The sequence below is a fragment of the Ambystoma mexicanum genome, chromosome 4q, assembly GCF_040938575.1.
Source record: "Ambystoma mexicanum isolate Mex_15411 chromosome 4q, UKY_AmexF1_1, whole genome shotgun sequence".
NCBI lineage: Eukaryota > Metazoa > Chordata > Amphibia > Caudata > Ambystomatidae > Ambystoma > Ambystoma mexicanum.
In genome coordinates, this window is record NC_090928.1 from 681,295,389 (window position 1) to 681,320,238 (window position 24,850).

The 24,850-nt window shown below is 43.1% G+C and overlaps 1 protein-coding gene across 2 annotated transcripts in view; it reads right to left on the bottom strand.

The window, feature by feature from the left end:
• Window positions 1–24,850, bottom strand: part of GPCPD1 (glycerophosphocholine phosphodiesterase 1) — a 1,217,556-nt gene that overhangs the window by 204,132 nt on the left and 988,574 nt on the right. For both annotated transcript variants that reach the window (XM_069608267.1, XM_069608268.1), the window contains one exon: window positions 13,710–13,846. In XM_069608267.1, coding sequence (XP_069464368.1) covers window positions 13,710–13,846 — 137 coding nt within the window. The remainder of the gene's footprint in view (window positions 1–13,709; window positions 13,847–24,850) is intronic.

Here is a 24,850-nt window from a genome sequence, read left to right on the forward strand (position 1 = left end):
TCCCGTTTGCCTAAGAACTTCATTGATCCAAGGACGCTCTCATCCGCATCGTCGCTGCTGTATCCTGCTGGAGAAGGCCTGATCGTCGACGCGCAGAGGAGCATCCACCGGTGGGTTTCCCGCCACCCAAAGACCACAGAGACGCCGACGACAAACTCTTTGCGGTCCAGAACTATCGACACCGAGGTGCCCCACACGACTCTTCCTTGCAGGACGTTTACGCTTCCCCGTCAACGAGCACCGTTCGGAACGTCGCAGCCACTTCACCGTCGTAGCTCGACCTGTTCTCCGTCGGACGTTCACCGACCCGCGACTCCTGCCTAAAAGGGAGGACACTCAAGAAGGGCCGTCGATTCCCCGATGCGGAACGCTACAACGCCAAGATACTTTGGGGTTGCAGAACTATTGGAAAGTCTACTGGGAACAATATATGGACTGGACTTGTATCTTTCTTCTACAGGTTGCCCAGGTGGGGGGGGGGATCTCCACACAGAACTGTGTCTCGTGGTACGGGGCCAGTATTCTGCCAATTGCTCAACCATCTTGCTTTCCTTCCTCTCTCTACTGCTGGTTTCCTCTTTATTCGGATCTGTGTGTCATTCTGACCGTATGCACTTTAATGAGATCTAATAACGTTAGTGGTACCACTTTAGAAACTGTATATATTTACCATTGCTGATTTTCGGAGTACAAAGTGAGTTATCGTGATATTGTATATACCTTTGAACATTAATTATATAAAGACTGTTGTAACTGATACAGTGTGTGGACATTCCTTTGTGGGTGCTTGGGGACTACACTGTACTTAAGAACCAGCTTGCATCACCTCCTGAGAAGCTAGGCCTTGATTGCTCGACCGTAGCTACCGAAAAGAGAATCTTGGCAGGGGTTCTCTGTGCCTCCCCTCTACCATATAGAGAGCGGAAGTGCAGACACCCCCCACCGGCGTCTTTACAATATTCCTGAAGTAATTCTACTTCAACAGACCATGCACACTGAACCTTTCAATGTAGCAGATTATGGTTGCTATACCTATCCTGCGTCTAAATGATTGAAAGGGCGACCCTCCGGAGGTCTAGATGTATTGGTCAAGAATACTTGTAAATGTAATGTTGAATTACTCCACGAGGATGCTTCTGTGTTGGCACTTCAACTTAATCCTTATCAAACTGCAGATACAAAAATTGCTATTCTATGTATTTATTGGAATAGAGCAACTACTTCATGGGAAAAAATAGAGAACAATCTAGATGTAATTCTTGAAGGTATATTTGTTAGAAGCAACAATGTGGGGATTGTAATAGGAGGTGATTTTAATAAGTTCAATTGTCTCACTGGCGAAACCCATTAGGTGGACGTGCCTGGCTGTTCCACCTGTATACCTCCATAGCCGCCTTCTTGGTCTCAGTAGCAGTGTGGTGTTTGGAGATGTCTCAATTATTAAAGGAGGTATGTATTAGTCTGTGCTATTCTATGCTATGCTATTCTATGCTGTATTTATTACTAATATAAACTCAGTGCAAGAACAAAAATAAGCTATCGTCCTCAATTAAGTATGGACAGAAATGGGCAAGTTATCTTTTGGGATGGGACATTCAATTGGTACTCCCCCCCCCGCCCTTGGGCCTTGGTGACCACTCTGCGATCTCCATAGGGTTAAGAATTTCCAACTGGCTTTATCCATCGGATGCCACTCTGCAATTTATTGAGATTGACAGACCTGGTATATCTATTAGAAGGAACCCTCTCACTTGCAAGAAATTACTCAAACTTATTAGAGAGGATCTGTCTTTTTACCAAGTACATACAATCCCATATTGGTGTGGATACAGATGGAAAGGGAATTGAATCGATTTATTCATAAGCACCTTAATACCATTGTGCTTTGTGCAAATTTGACTCGTATTCCCATGCAGCATAGACATGCTTTTAATCTACAAATCCATCAACTAAAAATAAAGGAAAATGCTAATCTATGACAGTTATCAAAACTTGAGTTAGGTCTAGAGCGACAAAAAATAGAAAAAAATATAATCGCATTATTTTGATATACGAAAACCAAATGAACAATCTAAAATATGATATTGCCTTGAGAGACAATCATTGCATGATGCATAATATCCTTACAAAAACACACGTAAGATCTGGACTCTTCTTAGAACAATTAGTGCTCCCACACAGTACTCATGAACCAGCTATTTTAGCCTCTACCTGGGTAGCCTACCTCTCAGCAAAATGTAAACCACCATCCTCCTTCCAAACAATATGTCATCGTGATTTCTCCGAGTTTATTCTTGAGTGTTGCCCTTGGTCTATTGAGGATATTGTTGTGGATATATCTAAATTAAAGGATTCAAAAGCTTCAGGTCCCGACAGGATACCTCCCTGCTTAATAAAAATGGACCCGCACTTACGGTCATTAATTCTAAAGAATAAATTCGATAATATATTTGCAACTAAGCAGATTCCTATTTCTTGGGGATCAGCAATAATAGTGCCAGTTTATAAAAAAGGAAGCACCAAGGAACCTGAAAATTATAGAGCAATTGCGCTTACAGACGCATCTTCTAAGGTATTTTCACAACTAATCCTCAAAGACTTACAGTATTTTGTATCAAGAAACAGCACTCTCTCAAAATTCCAAATAGGGTTTAGGAAGTACATGGGTTGTTCACTCAATGCCACTATGGAGTCACTTCTACAGTGTCAAACCAAGATTAAACGTACAGGTGCAATTTATATGGCGGCAGTGGATCTGTGTGCGGCATTTACACAGTTATCAGAGAAAAGTTGTGGGAAAAAATGATACTTTTGGGTATTCCTATTACTAGGACCACTTATAGGGTCCGTTTAAATAATCTTGGCACTCTTACTGAACACATAGAAACCGCAGTAGGACTTAAACAGGCCTGTACCCTAGCAGAAGTTTTATTCAATCTGTATCTTTCAGACCTGGATTGGCACTGGAAGGACCTAATAAGTTATCCCGCAAGATTGGATCATCTAAAAATAAATTGCATTTGTTTTGCAGATGATATACTTTTGGTAGATAGAACTCAGTTTGGGTTGCAGAATAAATTGAACTTCATTTTCAAGTATGCTCAATCCCACAATTTGAGGGTTAACCAATCTAAATCTCAGATCATAATCTTCTCAGGTGGGAAGTTAAAAACACAAAGGTTTAACTGGTCCATTGGTATGGTCCACCTACAAGAGGTAAAGAGAGTTAGATATTTGGGATATTCCTTAACTGATCAGAACTCCATTAAATGGTGGAAAGAGCTGCTAAATGAAAAGCTGAAGCCACTAACGGCCCAGATGTGTATTATCTTTGGAAAATATTGTACTTTTTCTCTACTTCCACTTAATCAATTTTATCTACTAAAAATCGAACCTGTAATTCTTTATTGTTTTGTCATCTGCACCGTCGAGATTGATGACCTATTAGATACCTCTCAGGGTAAATTGTGGAAAAAGACCTTAGGGCTAGCAAAATCAATCCCTAATGATATTATTCGTCATGAATTTAGCCTATTACCACTTTCATCAAAAAGGAACTGGAGATTGCTGAACAACTATAAAAATATGTTATCCCCTCGGAAAAATTCATTGTAGGAGGATTTGAATATCTTGATGGCTTCAGGGTCTTCACTGGCCTTATCTAAATTTGTACAAAAATGGATATAATCCTGGAACTAATCAATGTGTCTAAAAAAGATCTTATAACATGCTTACCTTCTAATAAGAGAACATTTCAACTATTGTACTGGTGCATGCAGTCAGACAGGGTTGGGCACTACAAAGCTTATAATTAATAAGCATTATTTAGAAGGAAATTGGGTGACCTACAAATCTAGATCCTAAACTTTCCAGGATTAGCTGCAAGGGATCTGTACTTGCGTTTTAGGCTAAATCAATTTCTTGCCCTGGAGCGTGTGCAAAACTGGGTCTCCTATAAAGAAAAATTCCCTTGTAGAAGCATGCATTGTTGTTTCTGTGGTGCTGATAATCTAGCTGAGACCCTGAAACATTTGGTAATTTTTTGCCCCAGATCTGAAACATTGAGAATTAATGAATTTTGAAGTTTTTGGTACTCAGGATCATGGGATCATATAGCTTTAGGACCACATTATGGAACAAATGCATGTGGGGAAAAAGTACTAATCTAATTATTAGGTTAACCAAAATTCTTGAGGTTCTTAAGGAACAATTGTTATTAGTTGGTATAAGAATAAATTAAGAGCAAGTGATGTTCCTTCTTTCCTAAGGCTGAATGGTTAATGAATCAGAATTGAAGGCAAGGAAATGTTAGCTTTGATTGTAAATCAATTGTATGTTTTGTTCGAAATTGCACTGTAGATTTGTACCTGATGCAGTTTTCTAGCATTACTTGGTTATAAGGAAATGCTTTATATGCCTAATTTGTTACATAAGAATTTGAAATTGAAAGAGTCTTTATATCTGGAAATAGTTGTTCAGAATCAGTTGGGTTAACTAATATGCTATATGAGAATTTGAAATTGAACGCTTGTATCTGCAATTAGTTGCTTAGAATTAGTTTTCCTAATGAATTGTTTTTATTTATGTTGAAACTTTTTGTATCTGGAATTAGATGCGCAGAATCAATTGTGTAATGCAATATGCTATACAAGAATTTGAAATTGAAAGAGTTTTGTATCTGGAAATAGTTGTTTAAAATCAGTTGTTTAAATGAATTGTTTTAAATATGTTTAAACCTTGTTTTTGTATAGAGTTTGTTTATAAAAGTGAATATGATCTATATTTTAATAATTATGTATGAATATTGTAAAGGTTATTTGATAAACCAAACACAATAACAAAAAAAAGGTCTATTGACAGACAACCAACAGAGTTATCCATTCCGAAACATGTTGCGAAATACATGGTATTGTGAAACATACAATCTTGACAGAGAAATTAGATTCACAAAATTAGAACAGTAAAGAATTAAACATTCAGAAACCTACTGTTGTGTGAAGTCACAGCAGAGGTTACAACAGTTATTGCATGAATGAAGCAGACCACATATAATTTCCAAATGGATACAGTGTTAGCAATTTATCACTTCACTAAGGATTCTGAAATTGTCTACACAAATGTGTTTCGGCTCTTATGGACTGTGGTGCCAGTCATTCTTGAGCGGGCCTTCATCAGGACGAGAGAAAGGCGTAGCCGGATGGACAGCTGTGTGTGTGCTGCCTATGGGATAAAAACAAACAAGCAGGTGTCAGTACTCGGGCATCACTGGGTAGGTCAATTTAAAACAGCATAACTGTTGACTATTATGCTTCTGAATAGTTAATTCTCTTACCGTGCCGGAGAAAATTAGTGCCGCACGGACTCAAAGACGAAGGAGGACCCGTGATTAATTCAGTGGCCTCTTGATTTCTTGTTGTGAAGTAGCCTTTGTGATGAAGGCAGGTGTCGGAATTAAATCAATACGAAAATCCCTGCTAATATTGTTAGCCGTGGAAAGTCTAGTTAGCTTATCTGTGTAGAACAGAGTGTCCCTGAGGGGCAGGTAATGGATGCCAGATGTTAATGTCTCCTCTATGTAGGGCTCACTAGGGCATATCTGCTTGGTACAGCGGACTGCTGTAGAGCTGGAAAACCTTGGTGTTGGTCCAGTCTCTAAAGAATTAAAAGTAGAGAGTGCTGAGTATCCGTATCTGTGTGGTATTAGTCAAGGCACGAGCGGTCAAAGTTGTGAGCAAACATGCACCCGTTACCTGTGGTGTGCTCTGTGACAGGGGAACCGCTGCAGCGCCGTAGCGCAGAAAAAACTTTTTGCGTGTCTGGTGGCGTGCTCACCCGAATTGGCGTCTATTTCTGTGGTGAACATCAGATGTATTTCTGTGAGGAGAGAGAGAGGAGATCATGGCTCTGCTTTATCTCGCTATGAAATCTCTGATCTAAAAGGTTGCTGAAAAACGCCTTGCATCTGTCAAGATTGTATGTTTCACAATACCATGTATTTCGCAACATGGTTCAGAATGGATAACTCCATTGTTTATGTGTGCCAATAGACCTTTTTTGGCCTGAACCTTGAAATATATATACTTTATATCAACTCAACTAAACAAGGTGTGTCTTGGACTCTTTACAGAACTATTAGGCACAGGAGTAGGTGAAACCGACCTTTTCATATTTATTTGTGTAACTAGTGTTTAAAGCCAGACATTGTGGCCTTCGAACATTTGTATGAATGCTAATGTCCTGTCTGGAGCAGAGGCGCGCGAGAGCCAAGGAGAAGGTTGCTGTGCCACACTATGCCCCCTGAGGAGATTTTCTGAGAACAACTGGCTCTGGAGGATCGCAGCATTCATCAAGTCAATGGATTTATATACAGAATGTGAAATGCCATAATTTGGGACTCTCTTTTAAAAATGTAGCACTGTTGCTTTATTTGGATCATGAAATGTATAATGAATGAAATAATAGTTTTGAAAAATGTAAATGACACACTCAATGTTATGAATTGATTTTATGCATTTTATATGAGGTCAAGATGAATATGATATAAATTTAACGGATTTGTAACGTATTTAGTGATTATGAGATATTGTGTTTTAATTTGTTGTTGTAAAGGTTTTATGAAAACCATATAAAATAAATTTTTTTAAAAAAGATCCATACCAATGAGGAATCTAGATGAGCAATCTGTGGAAGGATGCAATCCATTGAAACATCCTTATTGTGGATTGGGTTTCTTAAGTAACAGTAATCTCTCTTTAGGGTATAGAGAAGTCACTGAAAACTGTTGATGTGTATGGTGATGTGTATGGTTCAGGATTCCCCTTTAGATGGTGGACGCACTAATAGTGGGCATGGGGGCCTGCGGGGATGCTGCTAGATGTGGCGTTCCTGTCAGCAAAGGTGTCGTTCGTTAAACAGGAAATATAGGTTGCGCTGGTAATGGTGGAGGGCAGAGAGGTGCTGGGGCCTTAGATAAAGCTGGAAAGGTTGCACAGAGAAGCTCCAAGTCTTAGCTCTAGTATTATAGCTTTGAAAAAATGACTCTTCGCTGGTGCAATCAAATTGCTTAAATCTTTGAAAAAACAAATTCTTCCTGATGAGAACAAGTACTCACTGAAGTAATGGGTCCCCTGTTAGGCAAAGTTTGAATGCAATACCATCTGGGAACACTACAAGCAACTATGACTACAGGTATAGGCAACCCAACCTTTGGTATGAGCTTGTACTACACAGTTTTGGTAGCGTGTTGAGCAGTCAGGCTTATCTCAAGAGGGGAAATGTGAGCAGTAGTGGAGTTACACAAAGATTCACAGTTACAGGTATTCAAATAAACTCTTACACCTAAGGTTTCTTGCTTAAACAATTTTTTTATTTACTTGTATATAATCATTAAGATTTTTACAAGAACTTTTCCAATCAAGGAGATTCATGAGAACATCGCAAAACGGACGACGATCTGTGTTTCAGCCAGTGTTTTTGATATACAAAATTTAGACGGCAGTGCTCAGATTTGTCTTTTCCATTGCAATGTTCAAAAGCTTAGCAGACGCTGTCTGCCATCGGGTCTTATCGCCTGTAATAAGGCGATTCCACCAAGTTGCTTCGTTACCAGCAAATGAGTTTACCAGCAGGGGAATAAAAAAGGCTATCCTGGCTTGATGCAGAGCTGGGCAAGTCATCAGCAGATGTCTAATGGATTCAATCTCTTCAGGATTTTTACAGAGTCTGCAGGCTTTTTCCTTGGATCTGGATCTGATCGCTAGGATTACATGAGTAGGTAGGACATTAAGACGTGCTATCAAAAAAGTTCTCATAAGTGGTTTGCTTGGGTATCTTTTGCAGTATGCCATAGGTTCTTTCAGTTTGTTTATAGTCATTGGGAGATGGGCTAGTAGTTTGTTAGATGTTGCTTTTTCATTGATGGTAATCCAGTCCAAACACTCCAATTTAGTTTTTATCCTTACCGGATTATTCTTCAATTCTTCTTCAGTGCAAGCAATTTCCTGAAGTTTTAGGTTTTGGGCCGTGGCCCACTCAATCATAGAGTGATTGTTGCCTCTATCAATCTCTTCTGCTATCATACGATAGATTTCAAGGCACTCAGGATGTATGATTTTCCTACATAACTGTAAGGTGCTGTGGTCCACCACTTCTTTCAGGGAGACAAGACCGAGTTCTCATCTTATCGGTGCTACAGATGTAGAATTTGGTAAGCCCAGCACCGATCTCCAGATGAAACAAAGTTTTTGCCATAGTAGAGGAGGGATGGAGGGAGTGGCATCCATACCATATGTCAAAGAGGGAATGATCTTGGCCTTGTAAAAATTGATCGCCAGTTGGAGTGAGAATTTGCCAAACTTTCTATCAACTGCTCTCAGTTGAGCCGCTAAAGTCTTAGCCTTTGACCACAGTGTATCTTGCATATTTAGAACTTTCTTGGAGCTATCAATTTGCACTCCGAGCTACATAAATGAATCATCCACTTCAATTTTCGCCAATTATTAATTTATTTATCAGTCAGGTCGAAACATGTTGGGGATGCTTGTGGTCTCGTGCAGAAGATATATGACCTAGCAGTTCGGGCTGGACTGCCCCTTTTGGGGTGGGACCAAGCCTGATTTGCATATGGTTTTTCCCCTTCTGTAATGGCTTGACAGGCGAAGAACGATGGTCTGGAAGGTTGCCCAGAGCAAAGCCAGTGGTTAAGATTCAGTCTAAATCTTCCAGCCATCACCTCTTTGTTTTTCCTCTTCTCAGGTGGCCAGGGAAAGGCCATTGTTTGAGGATCCTCACCCTGGGGGTGGAGATGTGAGGGAGGATCACCAGGTTGGAGGGTCCTCAGGGAGAGGATGTCTTTAGGTGAGGCATGGTATCCCCCTTTTCCTTGTAAGAGAAAAAAACTTACCCTCCACCTACCTTTCACTTCCTTTTAATTCCCCCTCAGTCATACCAGTCTAGTACTGGGACGAGGAAGAGGTGACTAGGAGTTCTACACACTAACCTGCAGCCACACCACTCTGGTACTGAAACGAGGAAGGAGCCTGTAACTCATTGTGAGGGTCAGGCATGTCCTGAGAACACTAGTAATTGGTCATTGTAGTCAGGCAATTACACTCAAGGGCTCACACCGGCAACCTGTTAATTGGTCACACGTGCATAAAAGATGGAGCCGACAGCAACAAAGGGGAAATCAGCAGGAGAGATGCCGGGAGAGACATGCCTAAGAGGGGAGAATTCCTGCAGAGGAGCGGGCTGCCGAGAAGGGTACTGCCTGGAGGCCAGGACACCAGCTTTTGTCAAAGAGAAGCTGTGACAGCGGGGTCTGAGCAGGCCATGGAAGGATAAAGGTGGACAGTCTCCTCTGTTGGGTGCCCACTGTCGGAGCTGTGGGGCATAGAGAACTTGCAAGGGCTACAGACGACCGATGCCGTCAGCGAGTGAGGCTGAGCTACCGGCAACCGATTCTTAGCAGGAGAGTGCTGCTCGCAGACACGCAGAGAAGTGTGCACGGAGGAGAGAGAGAGAGAGAAGACCCGGAGGAGCCGCTGAGGACCGGTGAGCGAATCAGAGTGAACACTCGTACCAGGGCACTGCTGGTGCTATCGCACGGCATATGGGGATGCCGGTTGAAGAGAACTTTGTGTGTAAGTAATTGTGCATAAAGCAAGGGGTTTTTGAATACTACGAGCAAACGCTCAACAGTAAAGTGAAGGAACTCAAGTTTAAAGCAAATATTATTGAACGAACAACGAACTAAAGGAAAGCTTTGCAAGCATTAGTGAATACCCGCGGGGAAAGGGCGCGGGGTGTTTGCGTCCCGCAGGGGGACTTTGTTTGGCCCAGGAGGGCCTTTGTACTTTGGCCACGCCCCCCCCCACTGTAAACGCCTGGACTTCCAAGCCCGCCGGGTGAAGCCCGCGGGGAAAGGGCGCGGGGTGTTTGCGTCCCGCAGGGGGACTTTGTTTGGCCCAGGAGGGCCTTCGTACTTTGGCCACGCCCCCCCCACTGTAAACGCCTGGACTTCCAAGCCCGCCGGGTGAAGCCCGCGGGGAAAGGGCGCGGGGTGTTTGCGTCCCGCAGGGGGACTTTGTTTGGCCCAGGAGGGCCTTCGTACTTTGGCCACGCCCCCCCCACTGTAAACGCCTGGACTTCCAAGCCCGCCGGGTGAAGCCCGCGGGGAAAGGGCGCGGGGTGTTTGCGTCCCGCAGGGGGACTTTGTTTGGCCCAGGAGGGCCTTCGTACTTTGGCCATGCCCCCCCCCACTGTAAACGCCTGGACTTCCAAGCCCGCCGGGTGAAGCCCGCGGGGAAAGGGCGCGGGGTGTTTGCGTCCCGCAGGGGTGTTCGCGGTCCGCTGAGGGGAAGCGTTGCTCTCCTTGTTTGATAGCAGAGATGTCACTCTAATACTGATCAGAGGGAGGTTTGGAGTTTGAAGCCGCCGCTCACCGTTGCTCACCGTATGGAAGCTGCTGCCGCTTGCTGTCTGTAAAGGAGGTAACCTAGGTGTCAATCCCTTATTGGCGCCTTTTTTGCCCTATTTCTGAGTCAATTCTCTGGGCCCTCATGCCGGACCACCTTGCTCTAGCCACTGGGGGGACCCCAACCCTTGCACCCCTCCCGGCGCCAAGAGGAAAATCAGAGGGCTAAAGAGGACTCGGATAGCGGGTCCCTTAGCTGCCTCGATAACACATTGCGCACCAGGAACCACCCATGAGGCCACAGCACCCGCAAATCTTGGGGATACCCACTTCCTGCTCAATGAGATCCGTCATCTTTTGGATAGTCCAAGGGTAGAGCCCTTTCCCTTACCTGCACGGAGTCAGGTTGCTTTACCCTCTGGGCCCCGGCTGGACTCTCCTATTTCATCTGTTTTTGCTGCGGGGGACAGACTGACACTAACTGCCCAAACTGCCCAAACTGCCCAAAGGGGCAACTCCTCCTCAAGCTCCTACAATAGCTCCCACAATAGTTTGTGGAGCGATATACTTTCATCTACTAGTTTAGGGGGTAGTTCCCCCCTTGGTGTGTCCCCTTCTCGGTCGGTCAAGGTCACCATCCAAAACAATACACTTGCTGAGAGTAACCATGAGCCCAAATTGACCTCTGACCAACTCACCGAGGAAGCGCCCTTGCATAGGGGGTGTGGGTGTACCCAAGTACTGGCGGAACTGGCCATCATCAAGGATCTGTTGTACACTTTGCTAGAGGCGCAAAAGAAGGGAGATGGAACTGTTCAAGTGGAGGAGCCCATGTCCAACACCCCAGCTGACGAAGGGCACACGTGCCCACTCCTGGAAAGTCCCTCAGTTTGTCTTCCTGTAGAGGTCCCTTTGGTTTTGTCCACCCCCAACGGGTCTGCCATTGACCTAATACAGGCACAGGTTCCTGCCCCCATGGTCTCCGACTGTATCGAACCCAAAGCCCAGGGTCCATGGAAGTCGGGGGCTCAACTAAAGTTGCTGGAATCAGGAAGTCCCAATCATACAATAGTCTTTCTTCAGGGGGTGCCCAAACTGGCAGCAGACAAGCCAGAGCCAAGGGACGCTTTACTTAACAAATGCCTATTCTGGCTAAATACCACTGGAGGCTGCCCGTTTGTACGTAGAGAGGCTTTGGCGGGGTGCAGCAGAATTACCAGCATGGGCAAAAACTCCCTGGACAGCATTAAATTGACTTTTTGGGACCAAAGTATAGCACACAGGGTTTGGGGAGGTTGGGGTCGGGCTGGCAAATTATCGAAGAGTGGGATTTCAATCAGTATGCCCCCTTTCCTCAACCCTGTCACCCCTGTTAGATCTGCCATAGTAAAGACTGGGGTCTTCCCTAGTAACAGCCTCCTTTCAGGTGCTAATTTGACTGTCTTAGGCCCGAGGCGCCATGGGTGTTGGAGGAGGCATGGGGATGGTGGGACCTGATTTTGGACCTAAAGATCTGCTTGTGGTCTCCATTGGAGGGGGTGGATTGCTCGTACTGCCCTTTTGTCTTCTCTGTGGTTGATTTTATGCAACGCTGTATTAGAACCGTATTTTTTTATTTTTTTTTATTTTTAGAAATGTTTTTGTAGGATGTACTTTGATGGTCATTTTTTTGGCCGAATAAAGTTGTTTGACTGACTGACTGACTGAATACCAAACTGAAGGAAACGTAATAAACATTGAGAGGCAACGAATGAAACATGATGAATAAAGTGGAAAGCACGTTATGAAAAGTGAAAAGCAAGTAATGAACACTTTGAAAGCAAGGTGGAAGAGTGAGCACCACAGAGTGAATTGTGTGGAAAAACACACTGTGGCAAAGCCAAGCGATTGTAAAGGAGAAGCTAAAGTGAATCTGAAGCAAGGCCCAGGTGCAGTGAGAAAGACACCTGTGTGGGCAATAGAACGTATGGTTATCGGTTGAGTGACCTGTAATGGGTTGACTGTGTGGTCCGAAAACTGCGCCTAGACCGAGGATACCCTGTCAGGAAAAAGCCAATGAAAGTCATGATAAATAACTTCCACCTGTGAACTAAGATTGCTGAAGTGAAAGGGAAAGATAGCAATCTGTATCAACTGAACCTGAAGGATTATAAAGGTCACCTGGAAACAGTTGTGAGAATTAAGAAACTTTAACTGATTATACATTGGTAAAATGGAAGAGCTGACATATTGGGGAATAGAACCCCAAGGATTTCTTGGAAACTGTTTCTGAACTTGGGAAAGAGAAACCAAGATATTGTGAACTTTGTTTTCGCCTTAGGGAAGGAACCCTGAGGCCTTTTTTGAACTATATTGCCTTTGGGAAAGGACGCTGAGGCCCTTTTGCAACTGTGATGTCTTCTTGGGAAGGGAACCCCAAGACTTTTTGGAACTGCTTTGAACTTGGGAAAGAGGAGCTGGAAAGTAAACCTAGATCTGGAAGAAGCTCAGAACTTTATTTGGAAGACTATTTCGTTTGTTGCTGACATCGCTACACATTGATTAGCTTTAGTTGTGAGGGCAAGTAAGGGTTTTGGACACAGGTTTAAGTTGAATTTACTGACTCAGACTATCCTTATGTTCTTTATGTAGGGAAATCCCACCTTAGCATATGGCAAGTTAGGCCTTGCTCTTTAGGTTGGGAAATCTCGCCTTAGCATAGGGCAAGTTAGGCCTTGCACCATCCTGACATTTAAGTGAATAAACACATTTTGTTTGAACTTTGAATCTGTTGTCTGTGTCTTGCTTCATGATGTCTTCACACATAGAAAAGTACATTATATATAATGAATGACTTTTTAAAAGCCAATTCTAGTGCACTAAAACAAAGCATCCCATGTGTCCTTACATTTACTAACTTTCTGGTAACAAACAAATCACTTTAAATGTGTAGTGAAAATGGCCGCTCAGATACCAGGATTCACAGGTACCAGACATTACTTGCAGCATGCCAGACATTACGGCATGACATGTGCTCAGGTGATGCCAGAGTGGTTTGCTAGGGGAGATCATTGGAAGAAACATCACCTCGCTGCTCAACATAACTGCACCGGCCACAGTATTTTTAAATGTGTCCGTCTCCTCTGGTGCCTCAGCTACTCTGGCAACATAAGAAATGGTCACATGGAGATCAGGCAAGCGGGAGGAGACATTTTAATTTTTGGGGTTATTAAAATGCAAATTTCCCCTATAGCAGATGATGCTTCACATTTGGTGTCCAACATGTTTTGCAAATTTAGAATTTAAGTGAACTTACATTGTACATATATCTGCATCAAACGAAGAGAACAAAATCCTTCGCCTTCCAGCATTTTCCAGAACAGTTTTGAGAATGGTGTCTAAAAACAAGTTCATGTCAAAATATGTTGACAGATTGCCATCCCACACTCCATCCTGCACATGAAAGACAAGCAATAGATTTAGAAGAGTGCACAAAATAATTCTGTTTAATTCTGTTTATTTTTAATAGAATATACCCCTTTAAAAACATACAAACAAAAAAACATACATTTGTGAGTAGCAATAAAGTGTTTTGGGTTACTGTTTTTCTTCTGCACCCTTATGGATAGAAAAAATATGTATACCAAACGTTTTTCTTGATTTTATAATTCATAGATATCTTTTATTCAAACATAATGTTATGTTTGTTGAATTGCCCTCTATGATAACACCTGTTTCGGCGAAACCATCGCCTTTTTCAAATCAGGGCTAATGTTTTAATTTGGATATTCATAATATTTGAGTCCACAGTAATGAACGTTTCAAATATTATGAATATCCAAATTAAAACATTAGCCCCGATTTGAAAAATGCGATGGTTTCGCCGAAACACGTGTTATCATAGAGGGCAATTCAACAAACATAACATTATGTTTGAATAAAAGATATCTATGAATTATAAAATCAAGAAAAACGTTTGGTATACATATTTTTTCTATCCATAAGGGCGCAGAAGAAAAACAGTAACCCAAAACACTTTATTGCTTCTCAACCAAAATGGAGTAGAGGAACAAGAACTCCGTTGTTACAGTCTTTTGTGACCACCCCGAAAATCAGTGAACGTTTTACTAAAACAAACAGGGCGCTGAGGTCAAACCCTTGGGAAACCCACACCAGAAAGGTTCCTCAATCATTATTTACATTTGTGAGTACACTTGATCACTTAAACTACTTTCCTAGAAAAAATTCTGTTATCTATTAAAGTGGTATGTCATGTGAAACAACGCCAACATTCTTTAAAAATAAATTACTTACCTTTGGTATAGTTAATTCTCAAAGATTTTGTTTATGAATTCATAACATGGAATATAAAACAGACTAAACTGCATTCAGGTGTCATAAATAATGAACTTATGTAAAAGCAGACAAAAATAGAAAATAAGGAAATAGGCAAAAAAGAGGTGCGTTTTAAGAACCTCACAAAAGCACAGCAAGGAAGTCATGTCTGCAGAATTAGATTGGAAGAGCTCCACAGGTATGGTCCTTAAACTGAGAACAATCTACCTCCTCTGGTCTTTAGATTGCAATAAGAAGCAATTGGCCCTTGTACGATCAGAGTTTTTGTGGGATATATTCTCATTTAATATTGTAGGGCAATACCAGGAAAGAATTTGAAGATTACGTGTTAAGATGTATTTCCAGAATCTGAGCTTGTAGACAGATTTTAAGAGGCCACCTTAGTTATAGTGAACAGGGACTCAGAGGTTTGCCAAAACTCAATCAAGGTAGCAGCGAAGAGCAGTCAAGGCTTACTTGCAGGAGAGTATGAGTGGGGTCGAGGGCCCTCAATGAGTCCACACATTACAGCACCCAATAATTCAATTTAGACAGCAAGTAGAAAACATACGGTTATTTATGATGGGCCTTTGGACACACTGAAAAATGTATCTAACAGGTAGTATTATCGCACAATACTCTATGATACAAATATATACATTCACCATAGGTTCATAAATGCATTAAAATGACTTACTCAGCAAGCGGGTAAGAAGATTAAATGCAATAAAAGATGTAACAAGGACACAAGTTAATTTCCTTACTTAAGCAGTCCAAACCCTAAGGAGAATGGGGCCTTGTGCCCAAAAGTGACAAGAGACAACGTTTCTCCCCTGAAGGGATTCTCTACAGGCAAGTTACAGTTCACTTGTGTTGGTGATAGTTCAAAATGGTCTTGAACAATTGTACTGAAGGTAAATAAATGTTTTCTTATATTTCAAGTAACTACAGGTTCGGAGACCAAATGGTGAGAGGACGACAGCTGGGGAATGGGAGGTAGATACACCATGCTTACTCCCCCTCCCGACTCAAATTTTCCCAGATGCCATTGTAGATCGTCTGGGGGCTCAATCTTCCATCTGGTTGTGGTGAGTGTTTCCCAGGAGTTGCGGCTTCGAGGATACTTCGTCTGGCGATTAAGAAACGCAAGAGACGCCAATGTAGACCTCCTCAGGACACTTCACAGGTTGGACAAAGGCGCGAAGGCATTGAGACTAGTTGGTCTCACTAATCCAAGGGCTGAAGCAGCTCTCAGGGTCTTCGGAGATCACACAGGGCTTCACTGGGACGGATCCAGGAGGGATATTCAGCAGGCTGTGGTTCTCCGAGGGATTCTTGGCTCCAATGATGATCTAAAGAAATGGCTGCAGAGGTCCTACTCTTGCACAAAATCTGAGCGGGAAGTAAGTCCAAACCCCCCCACAATGGTAAGGATAAACATCATTTAAACAGCCAGTAGTTGTCCAATCAGGGGCAACTACTGGTACCACATTTGTCCCACACCTAGACTCTGTGGCACCAAGAATGTGGAGTGGGAACAGTCAGTCCCCACCCCCTTCCTGGACCAGCACACAAAGGCATCACTAGCATGCGAAAGCAGAAGCTTTCCCGGGCAGGTTAATGACTTTATAAGGGATTTCCTGACCTGGAAAGACAGAAAGAAGGCCTAACAATATGGACAAATCAGCAAGCAAAAATCTTGTGGCATGGACATTTTAGGGCACAAGCCATATTTAGTAGACATATGCGGTAAACGCGAATATGGACATTAAAAACAATGCACAAAATGGAACAATTGTATCTGCTGCCGTCAGCTTGTCTTTAGGCACATATACAAGTAACCACGAATCCCAAGTCTAAAAAGCTATGGTGAAACAAAAGTATCCCCATTGCACTACAATGTAAGGTGCTGCATGCAATGTAAAAAGTACAAGAATTCAAAAGGGGAACCGTTTCCCAGTACTAATAGTCTGAAGGACATCAGTTTCCCCATAACAATGAGCCAAAGGCAAGTGAAGGGAAGCTGAAGGTTTTACTTCCCTTCAAAAAGTAAAATCAGGTTCAGAAACAGAGCAAAAGGTATGGGGGTCCATAGGAACAATGGAGGCAAAGGTGCAAAAAGAGAAAGCTTTGCTAGCAAATATAGGCCCTTAAAATGAATTCAATGTCATAGATGAGTAATCCGTGAAGGAAGGAGTCCAATAGAAGGCTTTACTTGCCAAATAAAAAAGAAAGGTTATCTGACAAAAGTCTATGGGAGGAAATCAACTAAAAGAACATCTTTTCTAACACTGACACTTCTTTTTCTTGTGGGAAGAGGAAGAAGAGGAGTGATGGGACTCACTACGAAAGTGGGATATGTTAACATTAATGAACCCTTCCTTCCCTCACACCCTTCTACAGAATTTGCTGTTAGTGTGGCCACTGAACACTTAGTGCTCGGCTGGGCTGGCAACTTCATGGGGGGCCGTACTAACACCAACTTCACTGAGCATTCCGTTAAAGCCTTCATGTTTATGGACTGACACGTCTCTGGCAGCCAGGGAAAGGACTGTCAGAGATGTTACTCAATGGAACTTGGAGACTTGGAAAATCAAGTAAACTGGTGGAGTCTGCACAGACTGCAGTCGAACAAGATGACACTGGTGGTGGACCAATATAAACAGCTTTCACATAGTTCAACTGTGAGTTCACCAAGGTCCCAAAAACACATGCTTATTCAATTTTGCGGCTGAATTAGTCTTTCAGATTACTCATTTTAGAAATATATTCCAGGCTCATGTTTAGCTTCTGAATGTTTTCAGCCACCAGGGCGTGCACTTTGACTAGGGCCCATGAGTTCAGATGGGGATGTCATTGGCGCTATGTGAAGAGCCGGCTGTGACCAATGACCTCAGTTCAGCCAATTTTCCCCTGCACCGAGAGGCTGAGGAACCACAGAACTGCAATCGGTTACAAGCATTCCAGCAGAGGGGTAGTTGGGCAGCCAATGAGGAATCCGAATATGAAGAACTAATGAACCAGAAAGAACATGCCCGAAAGTAATTTGTTCTTCTATCAGAGTCCATCCTCTCAGAGTCCTCCTTTTATAAAGACGTCCAAAGTAGTAAAGAACCTGAAAGTCGGAGCCGAGCAAGGAACTTTCTCCTTCACCAGGAACCTCTCTAGCCCTGCACTCCTAAACAGGCAACAATGCTTGACAAGAATGTGCATTGATAGCCACGCAGCCGCCTAACAAATGTCCACAACAGGCACCACCACTCTGTAAGGCAGATGTATGATATGATATGGCATTTATAACGTGCCTATACACAAGTGTTTCAAGGCCTCTGGTTGACCGAACACAAAGGTCTGCAGGCACATCGTTACTGTACAGATCATAACTTTTAAAAGAACAAATTACTTATCTCTAGTAATGGTCTTTCTGATGGATGTTCCTCCCACGAATTCCTCTTCGTAGTGCAAATGACCTGTGGAAATATTTCTGTCACCAGGTAGCGCAGCACAGCTCTGCTCAACACAGTCACGTGCCGGATAGGACTTGAGTGCCAATATGAACTATGGTGCTGCGCCCCATGCCCTTAGTTACACCCTTTCCCCTAGCAGCCTGATGCTGAGGGACTGCAGAACTGATGAAGTGTATTAGCTATCTGCCAAGTGGGACAAGGCTGGGAGGTTGATGAAGAATCTGTGGGACGAACATCCAACAGACAGAACATTGCCAGAGGCAAGAAATGTGTTCTTCTAATGGATTCCGTTGTCCTAACAGATTCCTCATCTATGACAGACTTATAGCAGTACATAGACCTGGAGGGCGAAAGAGAGAAAATGCCACCTATACCAGAAAATACTGGAGGCCCACTCTACCAAAGCTAGCCTTCCGCTCTGACTGAAACAGTAATGTTCAAACGTGTGTGAGGCCCATGTAGCCACCTAGACAATGTCCAAAACTGGGGGGCAGCCCTCTGATTGAATGAGTCCCAAAGTACACATACTTTGCGCAGCCAGATCATAGCATTCCGAGATGCAGAGAAGCATCCACCTTGGCATCGTCAGTTTTGTCACAGCCTTGCCAGCACGGGCATCAGCATAACACAAAAAATGCTGGTCCCCTTACTGGATGTCCTTAAGTAAGAGAGATGTAGTAGATGAGCCCTCACACTTGGTCCAGCTCATGGAATCACTCCTCTGCCTTGGAAGTGTGAGGCAGAGAAAAAAAATAAATCACAGGAAGACTATCTTTTGCGAGATAGGGAAGCCTGAAACCAAAGTAGTCAGGTGGATTGGGTTACCCCCCCTCATCCTGATCGTTAAGGACTGGGTCGAGAGGAATTGGTACCACTAGAGTCTCAGAGAGACTCGACCTGCTTTCTTAGTTGGAAGGTTGGGACCTCCATCTGAACCAGAGGAGGTCAGCTAATAAATCAGTCTATACCTGCAGGTGGTGCAGGTTCTATGGTTGGTGCTATGACAAGGGTCCAGATCCTTTGACTTCTCCAACCTTCTCATCGCCTAACGTTAGGTTTTCTTTGTTAAATGGTCTCCAAATTGGCATTGTTAATGGTTACTAGCCAACTGTTCCAGTCTAAGTTGACTGCCACATGGCTCCGTCTCTTTCCTATTCCCACAGCTGTGTAGTTTTTGAGAGGGTTTGAAACATTTGACGTTTATAATGGCTGGTTCATTTGAGCGCTGTGCATTCATGACCTCTGCATTAGCTCACGCTTTATGTGATTTTCCTGCATCATTGCTTCCAAGCAGCAGAAGAGTGAGCTCAAGGCCCTTTCCTTCAAGCCTCCTGTCCTCTCTGAGGGAAAGGTGAAAATTAGACCATCATTCCTTAGCATGTTGGAGTGAGACTAATTTTTCACAGGAGATTGATTCTTCAGTGTTCTACTACCAACTTATCTGTCTAAAACCTTGGCAGTTTCTTTGTTTGGACCCCAAGAGCACTCTTACTATGTCTCTAGAAAGAGTGACATCAGAAATTACGACCTGCTCCGTCAGCTTTGTTGGTGCTTGAATTGGTAGGGCTGTTGCCAACTGGTGACAGCCCTGGCAATCACAAGTTGGCAGTGCAGTTGCCCGACAATCCACCTTGAACTGGCCCCGTCAAGGTGGATTTTCCTTTTATTTCTAACTGATTCCTTCCATCCATCCATCCATCCATCCATGGACTCCTCATCTATGATATCTCCCAGTGTAGCTGGTCTATAGACACTTTTCTGCTACCCAGGGGCGCAGCGTGGCTACGCTCAACGTTTCTACGTGCTCGCACTGGATAGGATATTTAGCACATATACATCGAAGCACTGCACCTTGTGATCTCAGTACCTTTTCCCCTCTACACTTCAGGAACAACGCTACTTCGAAGATATGCGCGATGCCGAATCCCGCAAAGGCCTCTAGCTTCACGTCCTGAGCGGAAAACAGAGGACAGATCTCTGACTCCAAAAGCCACAGGATATGCTTACACTGTTTGCGGGAGAAACTTGACCCCAAGGATTGGAGGTTGTGCCATTACATGCATCCGAAAGATCTCCAGGAGCGTGCTGTGAAGCTTTTCAACTTTTCACAAGGAAACGGACAATAAGAGGACTCAAAGTACAATATCTTAAAGCCCTCCCAAGCGGCTATCAAGGGAGGGCTTGTTAGAGTGGACCACTGCTTCACTCTCAGCACCATTATGGAGAAATACAGTAAGGTTAAGGGAAGGAGATTATTTGTGGGGTTTTTCAGATTTGGAGAAAGCATTTCATTTGATTGATAGAAACATATTGCAGTGTAATTTACATGTTATTGGGGACCCTAATGGTTTATTAAATCTTATCCAACTGTGATACAGAGACATTTCAGTGTGTCCGATATACACAATCGTGGGAATTATACATAGTTTTCCCCACCAATAAAGGTGAAAAGCAGGGATGTCAGTTGGCCCAAATTTAGTCCCTTCAGACTTTGGCTCCAGTACTTCTCTTAGGAAAGTTAACCCCGGCAGTTCACCAACAGGGCCTGCTATGCACAAATTACTATTTTGAAAATAAATATGATTTTAAAAAAACAATGGTGTTCGGGAAAAGGGTGAAACCTTTTAGCTAGATTTTAAATTAATGTAGATATGAGGAGGTATTTGCATTTTTATTTGAGCCTACTCTTTTCAATACCGTTGCTTGGGTCATTTTAAGAAGACAGATGAAAGGGCATAAATGAAGGATTAAAGCGCCTTTTACATTTTTATTTCAAGCTTGGGGTATTCAGATTGCACAAGTGCCTGGTGGTATATAAGGTGGTTCATTTAAATTGACAAACCCCTAAATAAATTAAGGTGTGCAGGAGGAAGCACAAAGTGTGCCTGCAAAATGTGAGTTGATGAAGATTTGGTTTATTTTCTGTTCATTTATCATTGTTTCTCTGTTTTGCGTAGGCGTGGACATGCATGGAAGCGGAGTGGAAGGAGGGGGCATTTTGAACCCTCCTCCGCTATTCCTAGACTTCCTGGGTAGGCCCAGTCGTGGCTGTTCTGGGTTCAGGGCCCCGGCCACAGAGCACTCGTGCGGGAATACCCCTAGGAACTGTGACACTCCCCCTCCCCCTTGTGTCACCCCCTTATGACAGGGTAAGACCAGAGTTAAATAATACTCCATTTTGTAAGCTACCAACTCCATTTTGTAATGATGAGACAGCCGTGAAGTTTCAATGCAGGCCTGCAGCTCTCCCAGTCAGGCACGCACAGCAAGCAAGTTCCTCTCCCCACCTCCTACCCTTCACCGTCTCTGCAGTTGTTCGGTTCCCATAAGAAGACTGGCTGCGAGAATGCAACAAAATTCACACTGTATCTTCTTGTCTTCCGTCTCACTTCATTGACCCAGATACAGCCCTGAGCAGGGGCCAGAGCAAAAGCCATCCGTCTCTATAAACCTGCCCCCACACCCAACAGACCCTGGCCACAAAGAACATAGTCCCCATACCCCTTAGGACAGAGTCAACAGTTAGGAGTGACGTTGAGTCCGTTTGATCATTCACGTCTCAGTGAGGACAGAGCCAACTTGCCTTTTTGCATGCAAGATAATGTAAACCTAATAATGGGGCAATGTGTATGCGAGTGATTATAACATATGTAACTAGAAGTTCTTATGTTTAGCTCAATTCTGAACGTGTGATGTATAATAGCATATGGTACAAAAATGCTCATAGAAATAGATTGCAACAACATAATGCATAACCAGTATTACAATGTACACGCCAGCACTAAGCTACCTCATTCTCATAAGTTTAAATGTAAATATATGTACAATATCGTGTAAACATAATACAGCAGCTAATCACTCTCGACAAACCACAATCTCTGTTAAGGCTGCACCCACAGACCTCGAGCCATGAACTGCTTTTAAATGAAAGATCAACATTGATTCGAGTACACGTTTTAATTTCTTGATGAGTTCTTTTTTATGAGTGTTTAGCCAGGCAGAAATATAGTATATTCTAAACCAGTATGAACTGAATGCAATATAGTAAGCCACGTGCAAAAGCCTGCATGTAAAATTATGTTTTGAAGGCCCCGTTTCTTTGTGCAATAAGGAACCATACCGCGAAGAGGATTCGATTCTCCTCTACCCCTCATGGTGTCAAGATAGGTTAGCAGACATTTAATGATGTTTGGACATCTGATCACTAAAACCCCCACAATGAAATGTACAATGACCCCATGAGTTCTACCCCTTAGTCAGTATATCCTAAATTGTCTAAACAGGTCAAACACAGTAGTTAATGAATGAAGTTTAACCTATGGCCAGTAGTAAATAACATACCTTTGAACTTTTCATAAGTGTTTAAATTACAAATCTTTGAGCTCACCAGCCAAACAGATTATGGTAGTGAATGAATGGAAATGTGTGGCCGCAAGGGAGAATGTCAAATGGTTATTTAACAAAAGAAACATAACAAGTTGCCAATCCTACATACCAACTTGATGAGCCCAGCTGAACCGATTGATCCAGGATACGTCATCGTCTCACCACGTGCCCTCAAGCCAACCAAGTGCCTCTGACCCTATGGCACCTATAAGTGACCACTCTTAGTGACCAATCCCAACTGTTCATGTGCTCCTTAGGCCTTCCCTCAGCTTGATGACGATTTTCCTGTGTAAAAATGAATTGTAACATGTTTTCTGCAGAGTGCTCTCGGCTTGAGCAGAGTAGATTCTGCTTGCCCTATTTTAGATTAAGCCTTTGATACCACCAGCACTTGGTCTTGGTCTCATTCCCTCCTGGGATGCGTTTTTATTGACTCCATTGGGAAAATTAACAGTATTTTTGGGAGCCTATCACTTACAAAGCTTTGTGTTTTTATATAATTAACTGTATTTATATATATAGCCTTTTATATATAGCTTGTTGAATATGTTAAGCTGCTTTTATATTTTGGATTTGTTCGATGTGAATTTTATGAAATATGATTCACATTTTTAAATGTTGCAAACTTAATGGAGAAATATGATTAAATAAATATGGAGTCATACTGGTCGTCATTACATGGTAAGCTTTAAAGATCACTTCATTGGTGCTTTGGGGGGTTTCCACCTAATAATTATTTTTGCATGTAGTGGCAAATAGTTCATTTCAAAGCACGTGAGGCCTGTTACATTGGTAGAAAAATGGTTAGGAATACAAATATTTTTCGGAATAATATTGGAGCCTCTTTTCTGCCCAAAAGGGATTTTACATAAAACTTTGTGGCAAACATTGGTCAAAATTTTGAGACTTTTGGGTCCCTGGTGCTGAGGTGAGGCATCCTTTTCCCCTTGTCCAGTTCCCCTGTGCTATTTTGCTTGAACGCTGCCTTATTTGCCTGGTGTAAGCGCTGTGGCAGTGTTTGTTGTGCCTCTCTCCATTTCCGTTTTCCCACCCCTCGACCACCCCCCTCCCCTGATTGGCTAATCCATCTCCAGCTCGAAGACGACCTAGGCCTGCGTATGCCGCCTCTCATATGCCACTTTTGGGTCCATGGTGCTGAGGTGAGGCATCCATTTCCTCTTGTCCGATTCCTGTGCTATTTTACTTGAATTTCGCTTTATTTGTCTGGTGTAAGCGCAGTGTTTGCTGAACCTCTCTCCATTTCCCTATTTTCCCGCCTCTCGAAACGCCCTCTCCCCTGATTGGACCATTGGCCCATTTAGGATATTCTCTCAGGGCAGCCCTTCTGCACGGGCAGCCCCGTTGTCCAAGGGCCCCAAGGCAACGGGCTTGCTTATGAAGCCTGCTGCCATCAACCAGCAGTAACTAAAGGGTAAGTGTGGTCTGGGTGAGAAGTACAGGAATCGATGTATTCCAGCAAAGCCCTACCACCCTTATAACCCTAAGCACACCCACCTTACTCACCCAATGTATTAGTTTCTCTATCATTACTGTATGGTAAAGTAAGATGTCTCTCCATTGACAGCTGACTCTCAAATTTAGACGTCCTTTCCAGCTGCCTAACTGTCAAGCTGGGCGTTCTTCGCTAACTAGTCCCTAATCTATGTGCAGCTGCATTTACTGTTAAAGCCCAAATTCTCCTTTGATCTAGGTACCCCAAATTTTAAGCGTTTTATCACTGAATGTTGTGATTCAAACCTCAGTATCACTGCATTCATTGTTGGGTCCCAAGTTTGGGAGTGTTTCCTTTTATCTAGGTACCCCAAACTTGAGGAGCGTTTTATCACAGACTGCTGGGATTCAGACCTAGGCGTCACTGATACATTGCTGGGTCCAAAGTTCATTTTTCTCCATTACCTAGGTACCCCAGGTATTAATGTTTTTATAACTGGCTGCTGTGTTTCAAACCTAGGTGTCACTGCATCTATTCTCGAGTCCCAGATTTGGCAATCTCTCCCTTTATCCAGGTATCATGCGGGTATCATCGGCCTAGGTATGTGTGCATTTACTGTTGTATCCTCTAATTGGGTGTCTCACTCTGTCCAGTTGTCCCGGGCCTAGGTGTGTCCGCATTTATTGTTGTGTCCCCATTTTAGGTGTCTTTCTCCTGTGTCCTTGTAAAGACTGGTAGGGGGTGTCTGTACTTCCGCTCTCTATATGGTAGAGAAGAGGCACAGAGGACCCCAGCCAAGATTCTCTATTATTGGTA